The following is a 14,103-nucleotide window of genomic DNA, read 5'->3' on the forward strand; positions in this document are numbered from 1 at the left end:
TATGCGCCACACTGTGAACCCACACCAAACAAGAATGACAAACACATTTCGGGAGAACATCCGCACCGTAACACAACAGAACAAATACCCAGAATCCCATGCATCCCTAACTCTTCCGGGCTACTTTATACACCCCCGCTACCACCAAAGCCCGCCACCCCAACCCTGCCCCCCCACACATCAACAACCCCCCCCCTGTGCATAGATTGAGGTGGGCGGGGTTTGGTGGTAGCAGGGTGTGTAATGTAGCCCGGAAGAGTTAGGGATGCATGGGCTTCTGGGTATTTGTTCTGTTGTGTTTATGTTGTGTTACGGTGTGGATGTTCTCCCGAAATGTGTTTGTCATTCTTGTTTGGTGTGGGTTCACAGTGTGGCGCATATTAGTAAGAGTGTTATAGTTGTCTATACGGCCACCATCAGTGTGATCTGTATGGCTGTTGAACAAGTATGCCTTGCTGTCACTTAGTGTGTGAGCAGACAAAATGTGACTGGGCCCGCACGCTGTTTCTTAGGTGAAAAAGTGGACGCGACGACAGGTTGTAGAGGACGCAAAATGCAGTGTCATCACGGCACGCCCTCAATTTTGTTGTCCGGGTGAAAATCGGAGAATGTTTGCCCTGGGAGAGGCAGTGAAATCCGGAAGTCTCCCGGAAAAATCGGGAGGGTTGGCAAGAATGCAGCTGAGCCGCATCAGAGTGGTCAAAGAGCCGCATGCGGCTCCGGAGCCGCGGGTTGCCGACCCCTGGTATAACGTATTATTTGCGGGTCTCCCTGCTATGTCGAGCATTAAAAGATTACAGTTGGTACAAAATGCGGCTGCTAGACTTTTGACAAGAACAAGAAAGTTTGATCATATTACACCTATACTGGCTCACCTTAAGTGCAATGGCTTCCTGTGCACTTAAGATGTGACTTAAAGGTTTTACTACTTACGTATAAAATACTAAACGGTCAAGCTCCACCCTATATTGCTGATTGTATTGTACCATATGTCTTGTCCAAAAATCTGTGTTCAAAGAACTCCAGCTTATTAGTGGTTCCCAGAGCCCCCCAAAATTCTGCAGGCTTTAGAACGTTTTGTATTCGGGCTCCAGTACTCTGGAATGCCCTACCAGTAACAGTTAGAAATGCTACCTCAGTAGAAGCATTTAAGTCCCATCTTAAAACTCATTTGTATACTCTAGTCTTTAAATAGACCCCTTTTTGGACAAGTTGATCTGCTGTCTTTCTTTTCTACTCTACCCCCTCTCCTGCGTGGAGAGGTTATCAGGTGACCACGGATCAGCCACCACAGATGACGCGCTAGCTGTTCAAAGTTGGGACCACTCTTCTTTGAATCAGTTGGTGAAGTCTCTGCGCTGCTGACTTGTCTCCATTCAAGATGATCCCCTGCTGGCCTCCCAATGGACTGGACTTTCACATGAAGTCAGGACCCGGTGTGACCACTTCTTATGCATCAGTCGGTGCCATTTCTGCGCCGCGACGTGTCTACATGCAAGTTCCCCTGCTGGCCCCACTATGGACTGGACTATCACATTACTTACTGTATCCACTCGGCATCCATTGCACCGGTCACCTCCAAGGTTTTTCCTTGTTCCCATTGGGTTGAGTTTTTTTTAAATCTGAGCCAAGGAGATCTCTTTGTGGCTTGTGCAGCCTTTTGAGACACTTGTGATTAAGAGCTTTATAAATAAACTTTGATTGATATGATCAAAAACATTACTTTTTTTTTTTTTTAAATTAAATTTTCTCACTTTTTTTTTTAATCACTGCTGTTTGTTTATAATAAATGACTTCATGATTTCAGGGTTAGACATGTTTTTTTTTTAATGCACCACACGCTATTAGGTGTATCTATCGACTAATTACTTTAATTAAGTACACTAATTCTACATTAGCAAGCCATGCTAACATAGATAGTTATTTTTCCAACATAAATGGGTGAGGAAAAAAACATGGTTTATCTGCTCAATTTTCCTGTTGCTTGGCTGTCTCTGGGAAAACCTGCAGGATGAAAGGATGAAGGCTGGCAGATGGGCTAGTGAACACGACAACGCTAAGCTCCTTCAGTGGGTGGACCACATCATAACGGTCACATTAGAGGATTTTCCCGCTGGTTGCTTTAGAGACATGACCGCATGCCTCCAAGCTCTTTAAAGGGAAATCTCAATGGAGGAGAACATTCCAGACTACTCACCAGTACAGGTGTTGAATCACTCCACTTTCTGCTTGCAAAACACTTGAGAGAATTAGGCAGTGGACACAACTAGAGGACTGTGATATCATAAGCTGCTTGTTTTCACATTCTATTTTAGGACGGTCCATAAAAGTTGTTTGCAAGCATCCATTAGTGACCTTAAAGTCCTACAAAAGAGCTCAAGCCTTCGGCTAGCAGAGAGAACCAGAACGTGATGTCTCCCTAAAGTGAAGGTGAATGGACTGTCAGCCCGAGATTAAATTCTGCTAAATCCTACATGAAAGCGCAGATGAGGGATGACGAGCGAAGGAGGTCAGCCCATGTAAGCGTGCCATGAGGCCACATTGACTGGGGGCGGGCCTCACGAGGGTCAGCGTGACATACTTATGGGCCGTGACACTGCAAGTAACTCACAAAAGGCACAATTCCGATGTGGAAATAGTCAAAACAAATGCAAACAGACAGTAAAAGTGCTACATTAAAAGGTGATGTCTTCATATTTAATGTATGATATGGCATGCTCTTTATTGTCATTGCACAAGTACAACAACATTTAATTTTTACCACAAACCCGTTAGATTAGACAAACACACATTGTACAGGTAGACAGAACAGGAACGGTGATGAATCTCCACTTAACGGCGCCTGGTAAAAGGTGAGAAAAAATGTAGACGCTGGGGAAGTAGGAGTAAAAAACAAACTCATTCTCAGACTAGGCTCCTATGGAGGAGGGGGTACAGACTGCGGCCGAGAAAAAAACTTGATAGCCAAAAAGCACACATAAACATTTTGCAACAGGAGGGAGGGGGCAGGCATCCGGCCCGAAGCTGCCAGCCACTAAGGTGCTGCTCCGACGTCCATCATACCACATGGAGTGAAGCGGTGGCAAAGGTGTGGGGTTGGGGTGTGTGCCCATTACCAGGGTGTGTACTGTTGTTGTGCCTATAGGCCTGGAGTCGGTCTGCAGGTGTTACGAGCAAAGTTCAACTCCAAGGTGTTGTCAAAGGAGGGAGGAATGTCAGAACAGCTATCAATCTTTGCAATTCAGTGATGTTTTCCAACTTACGATTCAGTTCTGAAATCGCCACAGTCGGTGGTCCTACAGCCCGACCCATGCCTTCCATTGCGACGGTCAGCCTTTGGGCTTCTTGAATGGCTGCCATCGTCTTCCGAATTTGACGATACACCAAAGCAATGCTCAATCAGCAGATGCAATGCGATCAGTTACAAATAGACAGAGGTCTTCCACTTCCTCGATGGAAAGCACTGAGGCACAGGATTCTCCATTTCTCCCACGAGTCCCTTACATAACCAGCAGCAAACATTCCGTCAGTGCAGCCAGGTTCCTCCGAACCGCTTTTCCAAATCGAGAAGATTTTGTCAGTTGAGTCGAGAGTCCAGCTTATTAATTCCATGTTTAGATTTCAGAGGACAGCGCAGAAAAAGAGACTCCTAAAAGTTTAGACAAGACAAAACAAAGAGGCAAGCGGGAAGAAACAGAGAGGGGAGGGGAATGCAACTGCCTTCACCAAGCGCCAAGATATACACACACACACACACTATACTTGCCAACCTTGAGACCTCCGAATTTGGGAGATTGGGGGAGTGGGGGTGGGGTTGGGTCGGGGGGCGGGGTTAAGGGGGAGGAGTATATTTATAGCTACAATTCACTGAAATTAAAGTATTTCTTATATACCGGTATATACATATATTTAGTACAGTAAACAGTAATGAAAACATAGTTGTTCTACTAACTGTACTATACTTGCTGCTTATTTAAAAAAACAACAACAACACTAACCTTCCACTGTTTGAGTAGCTTTTGTTCTGCCATTTGAGTACTGGCGAGCGATCTCTGAATCCGTGTCAGTGTATTGTAATAATCCCAGGAATGTAGGCTCATACGACTTCTTTGTTTGTCTTGTCTTTATTGCACAAGATGTAATTCAACCACACAACAGCTCCAATGTGTGTCTATCCCTTTTCCCGGCAAAACTCCAACACCCACTGCCTATTAACAACGTCACTTCCCTATCTCTCCCGGAAGTCCCGCCCCCCAGCCAAAGTCATTGGCTAACACCCCGTAGCCAGCAGCTACAGTATTAACGTGCCGGCTGGAATAAACACACGCTGAGAAATAGCTCCGTGCCTGCCTACTTTATGGGTTATAGATAAACCTATGAATAACGGAGACATATATAATAGTGTCCTTTTCATGTGAGAGACGACGCTAAAGGCAGGGCCTTTAAGGCACGCCCCCAATATTGTTGTCCGGCTGGAAATCGGGAGATTTTCGGGAGAAAGAATGTCCCGGGAGATTTTCGGGAGAGGCACTGATATTCGGGAGTCTCCCGGAAAATTCGGGAGAGTTGGCAAGTATGACACACACACACAAATATATATATATATATATATATATATATATATATATATATATATATATATATATACACACACATATATTCATACATATATCTATAGATATACACACATATGTATATACCAGTGACGTACAGTCAGGGGAGTCAGGTGAGGCGGGGCCTCACGTGCCATCATGGAAAGAAAAAAAATGTTTTAATTGTTATATGTATCTAGTGATTATACTATAAAGTTATTTTCCATTTAACTTCACCAGTTTTAGATTATTTTTATTCAAAATCGCTGAATTTTCACATTTGCCGTTCAAATATTGAGAAGAGGCTTGCGGTGAGTCACCAGCCAGTTGAGGCATGTCACTGAGTTGAGCCTCACCATGGATTGCGCAATGACTCGGCTAACTGCTGGCCTGCTGTGTAGTGAGACGTATTGCTATATGAATTATATTATACATTTCCATAGTTTAGTTAGCTGAGGTATATAATGTACAATGTATTTTGTCAACAACTGTATGTGTGTAACGTATTTCTTGTGCTGAGCAATCATAAAACGGCTGCAAATGACGCACTGGGTGAGGCTTGCAGTAATCCCGCCTCCTGGTGGTAGAGGGCGGTAGTGATCCCAGAGATCATTCTTACGACTACTCGGCTGCAGAAGTGACAACAAGCAGCAACAGTTAGCAGCGATCGTTTATTTTTACCTCTTGCCTGAACTTTTAACATGGAGGATTACATATCTAAAACAAAACAGTTTTCTAAACTGGACTTTAATTCAATCGAAGCAGGAGGTAATAATTAAAGGATCATCTCCATCGAGACAGAGAGACTTTTAAAACTGAAGAAAGATAAGGAAGACTTCTATAAACAAGTTATCGATGCTTTTGTTCATTGGACTTCATTTACAAGTAAAGGTAAGACCAGACAAATCTGGTGCCCTAGGCAAGATTTTAGGTGGCGCCCCCCCACATCGGCAGTGAAGTGTATATACTCACAAGAAACCGAGTAGCTTTGTCTTTGACCTTTTTTTTTACTTAAAGAAAGCAAATTAACAATCAGAATAGTTAACAAGATAAAAAAATATGAATAAATAAATGAATACAAAAAATAAATACAATATGGAAAGTCCACTGAGACGTTCTTGCATCATAGTAGATCTCAGGTAGGTTTTAATGAGTTTAAGCTTAGAGAAGCTTCTTTCAGCAGCAGCCACAGTAACAGGAAGAGTGGCAGAGATTCTCAGAGCAACCCACATGTTGGGGTAAATTTCTGCCAGCTTCTTCTCATGCAGGAAGGTCAAGAGTTCCATGTTTGTCATGTTCTTTGATGGCAATGGTGGGAAATTCTGCATTTCCATTGCAAGTTCTGTGCCATTAATGTCCAGCTGGCTGTCATGGATCAGAGTAGTACTCAGGGTTTGGCACTGCTGTAGCAGCTCTTCTTTTTGTAAGTTTTGGAAATTGAGGAGTACTCCAAACTTGTCATTCACCTCTCCAAGGCTCTGAAATCTCTCATCAAGTGAAGAGATGGCTGTATCCACTACCACATTAAAAAATGTGGTTTCCATTTTTTTAAGTGCATCTTGTATGGGCTCATCTGGAGACTCATAACCGAAGTGCCTTTTGGTGGTTCTCAATCGCTTTTGTTTGAGTTCAGCCTCCATATTCATTTCTTCACACATCTCCTTTGCCGTTGTCTGTGCATCAGAAAATCCAGTGTTTCTGTAGCTGGTGAGGGAATCTTTGGTTTTCTTCAGCAAGTCGACAGCCACATCGAGCTGCATGGAAGGCGACTGCATGAGTTTACTCACATACTGGATCTTGCTGAGAATGTCATACCAGATGGCTGTACAAATGCAAAAACGATAGGATCCAATCTCCTCAGCCAAAGACTGGGCTTCAACTCTCACCACAGGGTCTGTAGTTGTTTCCCTCACCTCCAGAAGAGCCTCTCTGACTTGCCGAGCCTGATATCTGACTGCCTCAATGCTTTTTATCCTGCTTTCCCATCTGGTCTCAGCCCATGATTTCAAAGTGGTTTTAACATGTTTCAGTAGAACACCCCACCTATGGGTGGAGGCTGAGAAGAGCTTGAATAACTTTGCTAAATGCCCAAAGTAGCCAAGGGCATCTGGTGAGCTTTTTGCAGCATCAGCTACTACCAAATTTAAAGTGTGGGCACCACATGGGACAAAAAAAGCTCTTGAGTTTAGCTGAAGCAACCTTGCCTGAACACCTTTAATTTTTCCCTTCATGTTGGCCCCATTGTCATAAGACTGTCCTCTGCAGTCTTCAAAAGGAATGTTAAGCTCCTCTAACCGTTTTAGGATGAGAGTTGACAAATGATCTCCTGTTGATTCCTCTGCAACAAGAAAGCCCAGGAAATGCTCTTTAACTTGTGGTGTGTCTTCTTGTGACACTATCCTGACTATGACAGAGAGCTGTTCCTTATGACTCAGATCAGGTGTGCAATCTAAAATGATGGAGAAATACTTTGATGTTTTGATCTCTTCCACAATGCGTTTTATTATTCTTGAACTGATGGAGTCAATCAGTCCATTTTGGATTGTTTTTCCCAGATAATGTACGTGACTGCCAGCTCCACTTTCTACTCTACTGACATGCTGCTTCATCACTGGATCAAATTTGGCCATAAGCTCCACTTCTTTCAGAAAATTGCCATTGTCTGGTTTATGTAATGTGTCTGTGGACCCCCTGAAAGCCATGTTTCTTTCAGCTAAGGACTGAATTATTGCCACCAAACGATGTAGAACTTCACGCCACCTTTTTCTCTCAGCCTCAGCAAGTGCCATCTCTTGTTTATCTATTGTGAGTCCTTTCGCAAAACGGACCTCCAAGTTCTTCCATGTTGCCATGTGAGCATTATGCTCCTGGCTATCCTCATGGACCTTGAGCAAGTGGCTTGCATTTTTCCAGTCCTTCAGACCTTCCCTACTCAGTTTGTAATCTCTCTTTGAAAATATTTTGCAGCAGAAGCAGTGCAAGATATCCTCTTTTTTCGAGTATATAAGCCAGGTTCTTCTCACCTTTTCCCCATTGATTAAGAGTCTGTTAAAATAATCATGCTGACACCTTCGTCCGTCTTTCTGTTTCGGGAATGTGAAGTCACTATCAATTACAAATGGACCTCTGTGAACTAACTCTGTTCGTACCTTTTCAGTTAAAACAGAAGGCCAGTCAGCAGGGTCTATTGGTGCAGCAGGAGGACCGCTTGATGCGGCTGCATCACTGCTGAGTTGTGCTGCTGAGGTAGAGGAAACAGGAGGAGCGCTTGATGCTGCTGCAAAACTGGTGGGTTGTGCTGCTAATGCTGCATCACTGGTGGGTTGTGCTGCTGAGGTGGAGGCAACAGGAAGACCGCTTGATGCTGCTGCATCACTGCTGGGTTGTGCTGCTAATGCTGCATCACTGGTGGGTTGTGCTGCTGAGGTGGAGGCAACAGGAAGACCGCTTGATGCTGCTGCATCATGGCTGGGTGATGCAGCTGAAGTGGAGGCAGCAGCAGTAGATGTGGTAGATGGCCCAGGGATGGGATTTAGAAACTTCAACAGTGCATCTGAAGAGAGGCGTATGTGACACCATTGAGTATTACAGTCTAATAATAAAAACATATGATTCCAGGAATAAAATGAAATGATATAATATAGATGAAAAACCAAAGAGGTATATGTATGATGTTAACTGATATGCAAATTAGATGTTGTAACAAATAATATTTCTATTAAATAGGCTGTACTTTGTATTTTAATGAACGTGGGATTATTTTTTTGTATTTAGAAATAATGGCACCAACTTTTTTTTCTCTTTTTTTTTTTTCTCCAACATTTGTGGCACTGGCGTGGCGCCCCCTGATGGACGGCGCCCTTAGCATTTGCCTATACGGCCTATGCCACGGGCCGGCCCTGGGTAAGACCATAATAACGTTTTTTTTTTTATTAAATGTGCTTTTTTGTGTGTATGTGTAAAGTTAAAGTTAAGTTAAAGTACCAGTGATTGTCACACACACTAGGTGTGGTGAAATTTGTCCTCTGCATTTGACCCATCCCCTTGCTAACCCCCTAGGAGGTGAGGGGAGCAGTGGGCAGCAGCGGCGTCGCACCCGGGAATCATTTTTGGTGATTTAACCCCCAATTCCAACCCTTGATGCTGAGTGCCAAGCAGGGAAGAATGCTGGTATGAGCTTTTAAACATAACCCGTTAACTGCTGCCAATCAAATAGTGAATAAGATACTCTTTAGGGTTCATATGTTTGTAAATCTGACTGTGATGAAGTCAGTGCCTTACCAGCCATGAACCTCACCGCACGTCACTGGTATATACATACCCACATATACTGTATAAGAGATCTTGCCCCAAGTGGAGGAGTTCAAGTACCTCGGAGTCTTGTTCATGAGTGAGGAAAGAGTGGATCGTGAGATCGACAGGCGGATTGGTGCAGCGTCTTCACTGTATTGATCCTTTGTGGTGAAGAAGGAGCTGAGCCGGAAGACAAAGCTCTCAATTTACCGGTCGATCTACGTTCCCATCCTCACCTATGGTCATGAGCTTTGGGTCATGACCGAAAGGACAAGATCACGGGTACATCCATCCATCCATTTTCTACCGCTTATTCCCTTCAGGGTCACGGGGGGCGCTGGAGCCTATCTCAGCTACAATCGGGCGGAAGGCGGTGTACACCCTGGATAAGTCGCCACCTCATCGCAGGGCCAACACAGATAGACAGACAACATTCACACACTAGGGCCAATTTAGTGTTGCCAATCAACCTATCCCCAGGTGCATGTCTTTGGAGGTGGAAGGAAGCCGGAGTACCCGGAGGGAACCCACGCAGTCACGGGGAGAACATGCAAACTCCACACAGAAAGAGTTTGAACCCAAGACTACTCAGGACCTTCGTATTGTGAGGGAGACGCACTAACCCCTCTCACACCGTGCTGCCCATCACGGGTACAAGCGGCCAAAATGAGTTTCCTCCGCCGGGTGGCGGGGCTCTCCCTTAGAGATAGGGTGAGAAGCTCTGTCATCCGGGAGGAGCTCAAAGTAAAGCCGCTGCTCCTCCACATCGAGAGGAGCCAGATGAGGTGGTTCGGGCATCTGGTCAGGATGCCACCCGAACGCCTCCCTAGGGAGGTGTTTCAGGCACGTCCGACCGGTAGGAGGCCACGAGGAAGACCTAGGACGCGTTGGGAAGACTATCTCTCCCGGCTGGCCTGGGAACGCCTCGGGATCCCCGGGAGGAGCTGGACGAAGTGGCTGGGGAGAGGGAAGTCTGGGCTTCCCTGCTTAGGCGGCTGCGGAAGAAGATGGATGAATGGAGATATATATATATATGTATATATATATATATACACACACACACACACACATATACATATGGTGTGGCCTTTTATCGTGGGCATCCTAAGGCACACCTGTGCTGTTTAATGAGCATCTTGATATGCCACATCTGTGAGGTGGGACAGATTATCTTGACAAAGAAGAAGTGCTCATTAACACAGATTTAGACAGATTTGTGAACAATATTCGAGAGGAATGAGTCTTTTGTATGTGTAGTAAAAGTTTTAGATCTTTTAGAGTTCAACTCATGCAACATAGGAGCAAAAACACAATTGTTGAGATTATGTTTTTGTTCAGTATATACACACACATATAATTTAGTTGAACTACAATCAAGACATGTTTGAAGGAAAATATGGTTTTAAAATGCACGTATGTAAAATAAAGATTTGAGTGGAAAATTGTGAAGCATGAAGGGGGCTGTTCACAAGATATATCCTTGCAACTGGACACATTTGGAGCGCCCTCCCTGTAAAGATGTGCATGTGCAATTTTTTTATTCAAAATTAAATTTCAATTGTATATGTTACAAATCAAATTATTTTTTTATGTAAATTTGAAATAATTTATTATGGGCGTGTTGGCCCTGCGATGAGGTGGCGACTTGTCCAGGGTGTACCCCGCCTTCCGCCCGATTGTAGCTGAGATAGGCTCCAGCGCCCCCCGCAACCCCAAAGGGAATACGCGGTAGAAAATGGATGGATGGATGGGTATGTGAACTATATTTGCTTACTTTTGCAATGTAAATTGAGGGTGGGAAAAGTATTCCTGTTGTATACAGTATACTGTGGTTCAAAATAAAACTTTCAATAGGTAAAATCAAGGAATTCTCATTTATTTGTATTTTCTTTATACATATAAATATCATTTGTATCACCTCAATAAAGAAATCATTCACAAATGAAGTAATATAAATACATTGATTCAATCATCAGTAAAAATCTAGTACAAAAAGGAAAAAAATAACAAAAAAGAGTTGCCTACAATCGTAATGTTTTTTTTTGTTCTATTTTCTTTTATTACCCCCCACCAGCCCATCTTGGAACAACAACAACAGTACTGCTCATGTCTACTAAAGAGGAAACACGGCCATTTGTCTTTTTCAATTAAAAAAAAAAAAAGGATCATAAACTGGATGTTATACCTCGAAGACAAAAACAGGCAAATCTGCATTAAGGATTTCCTGTACACAAGTAGTACTATTATTATTATTATCATCATCATCAAAGTCATGCAAGACTCATTTGACATCAAAACTTAGACTTGGATGGAAATTTTTAAAAAGTCGCCAGTCAACACTTATATACAACTACAAGTTAAGGCAATGGAATCAAATTCCTGTAATAAAACATAAAGAGGTACAATTAAAGCTGCTGTCATCATTCATGGTTAATGCAACAAATAAGACATGTTGTTGACATCTAAAACAAAACACTGCCTTTTGCACAGCGCAAAAGTGGGGAAAAGCCCACATGTTTTTTTCCAGTACATAAAATAGGAAAATGTTCCATTCTGGAGCAAATTGACTAACTAAAAGTCTGCACAGATAAATATTGACTGCGATAACAATAAATATAGCCTGCCAATACTTCAGGGTGCGTTTGCATCACTAGATAATCAGATTCAGCCTTTAATAGTCAGAGTCGTAGTATAAAGAGAATATGGCCAACTCGGTTTCGGGCGATCTCCTCAATGATTGGTCAATAAGGCACTCGCGTGACTACAGGGCGCCATGACAACCTTGAGCTGATCCGATGTGTTTGTGGTACTTCCTCGTTAGTTTTTCAATGTGTAAATATGCCATGTTGTGCAGCATTGGGCTGCTCCAGCCATGAGAATAGTGGAAAGCTTGTATATCGCATTGGGCTGCTCCAGCCACGAGAATAGTGGAAAGTTTTATATCGCTTTCCCAACAACCCGGAAAAAAGACAAGTATGTGAAGTGAAGGTTTGTGAACAACACTGGAGAGCCACCAACTACAATGTCTTGTGCCAGGTAAACACACGACACATAGAACATACAGAAACTAATACAAATAATAACAGAAGAAATTCCTACATTTAACAGATGGTGAGACAAAACAAACTATCTTTGAGTCTCAGTAAAACTACAATAATGCTAGTCGTCAACAGTAGAAGAGAAAGTCAAACACAAATACAAATAGATGGAGAAAAGCAAGATAAACCACATTTTGGCTATAATAATAGATGAGAAAGTAAACTGAAAATGTCATAAAAAATATAGAGCATAAAGTGGCAAGAAATAAGCCAATAATGAACAAAGCAAAAAATGTTCTGGACTAAAACTCACACCATATTCTCTACTGCTCGCCAGTGTTAACAAATCTAACTTATTTTGCAGAAATGCGGGGGAATAACTACAAAAGTACACTTATTCACTTAGCATGTTACGAAAAAGAAAGATAAGTTAGAATAATACCTAATGAGTAGGGGTGTAACGGTACATGTATTAGTATTGAACCGTTTCGGTACGGGGGTTTCGGTTCGGTTCGGTTCGGAGGTGTACCGAACAAGTTTCCACACGGACATATTAAGTAGCGTACCGCACGTTATGTAAACAATGCACACCGAGGCACAACACACGGCATGCTAGCAGCGACCAGGCTACGACAGCATGTAAAAGCCAGAGCTGGAAGACCCTCCTGCCTCGTTAAGATCTCCCGTTTGGGAACACTTTGGCTGCGCGATACAACAATGGAGGACGGAGGTTTGCCGACATTGTTCAGCAGCTGCTTATGACAACACGTCAAACATTCTAACCCATTTGAAGAGTCACCACCGCATTCAAGCAGCCTCTCCTCGGCGAGTCAGGCAGGGCTAAAGCAATAACAAATGTTTTTATAGCAGCAGATTTAAGACCATATTGCATTAGAAACTAGATTTTGACCCACTTCTATGGTGGAAGAACAATAAGCCCATATATCCTCTTACTGCCAAGTTAGCCAGTAAGAGGATATTTCTTACTGTACCGGAAATGAACCGAACCGTGACCTCTAAACCGAGATACATACCGAACCAAAATGTTTGTGTACTGTTACACCCTTACTAATGAGACATTCATACAATGATTACAAATGCAATGGAGGCAGCCACCACAGTTGACACTCACACACAAATCATAATTTCTCCGTGAATGTTGGTCCAAAGTTAATGGAAGATTTAGGCAAAATGAGGGTATTATGTTCTTTTTTTGGCCATTCTGTGTATTTTTCACATTTATTGCGCCGTCGGGTGCGTCTTAGAGTGTCTTGTCTGCTGGTCAAAAAACACTGCAGGAATGTAGCAGCAGTGTGCGTCAAATTCGGCCACAAAATTATACTTTTACAAAATAAAAGCATGTTTTATTGTAAATTTATGAGCTGGAGTATGTTTAGAACTATACACAGACATATTATTTTGGTTTATATTGTCAAAAAAAACGAACGTCAAAACGACAGCAATTGCACACGTCCTTGGTAGCACTCATGGTATGGTGCCTGTTTAGTTGGCTATACTGTCTTTATATAAGACTCTGTTCATAGTACAGTGCCTACTAGTGGCCAGCATTGGTCACTTTCATTCTAAATAAATAAACCCACCTCAAAAAGAACCATTCTGCTGTTCTCTTGTACAGCAAACATGATATCTTAACATATGTTGAATGATTGGAGCATTTTTCCATACAATAAAGGTTGAGTATTGTAAACAAAAAGTGCAACATTCCACCGAGCAAAATATCCAAAAATTATAAAAATGAACACAAAAAAATATTTGATTCCATTCGAAGCAATAAACATCCCGCAAACCTGTACCTCCACTGCAAGACTGCAGCGCAGCAAAAATAGTGCAAATTAGATATAAGTGCATAGGACCCCTCTACGCCACCTTCATTTTAATCACTTAACACAACCAAGCAAGTCACTTTTCTTCTTATCATCATCATCAATATTTCAGTAAATAATAAAAGTGTGTTCCAGAAAGAAAAAGCTTTGTACCTGGTATTAATTATTGCATATGATATATTCAACAATCGTTTGCATAAACGGTTTGACAGGAGTTTTTAGGCGACTTTTAAGTTTCCCTTCTGACCTTTTTTTTGAGGGAGGCCTCTGCCACCTGCTCAGTTCGCTCTGCAAGCACAAAAAGATTTTAGAACATGTTACAGACTCTTTTTCCCG

General features: G+C 42.7%; 2 protein-coding genes across 7 annotated transcripts in view; both read right to left on the reverse strand.

Annotated features, from left to right (window-relative positions):
• Window positions 1-2,425, reverse strand: part of laptm4b (lysosomal protein transmembrane 4 beta) — a 39,041-nt gene extending 36,616 nt beyond the window's left edge. For all 3 annotated transcript variants that reach the window (XM_061931436.1, XM_061931437.1, XM_061931435.1), the window contains exon 1: window positions 2,198-2,425. In XM_061931436.1, the coding sequence (XP_061787420.1) occupies window positions 2,198-2,325 (128 nt within the window). In that variant the 5' untranslated portion in view covers window positions 2,326-2,425. The remainder of the gene's footprint in view (window positions 1-2,197) is intronic.
• Window positions 2,426-2,696: 271 nt separating this feature from the next.
• Window positions 2,697-14,103, reverse strand: part of mtdha (metadherin a) — a 45,775-nt gene continuing 34,368 nt past the window's right edge. For 2 of the 4 annotated variants that reach the window (XM_061930852.1, XM_061930850.2), the window contains 2 exons: window positions 14,015-14,055; window positions 2,697-3,649 (listed from right to left, as the gene is read on the reverse strand). In XM_061930852.1, the coding sequence (XP_061786836.1) occupies window positions 3,578-3,649; window positions 14,015-14,055 (113 nt within the window). In that variant the 3' untranslated portion in view covers window positions 2,697-3,577. Of the gene's footprint in view, window positions 3,650-8,000; window positions 8,146-14,014; window positions 14,056-14,103 lie in introns of those variants that run through there. The other 2 variants (XR_009811707.2, XM_061930851.2) reach the window with 2 other exon arrangements.

Source organism: Nerophis lumbriciformis, linkage group LG37 (assembly GCF_033978685.3).
Source record: "Nerophis lumbriciformis linkage group LG37, RoL_Nlum_v2.1, whole genome shotgun sequence".
NCBI classification, from domain to species: domain Eukaryota; kingdom Metazoa; phylum Chordata; class Actinopteri; order Syngnathiformes; family Syngnathidae; genus Nerophis; species Nerophis lumbriciformis.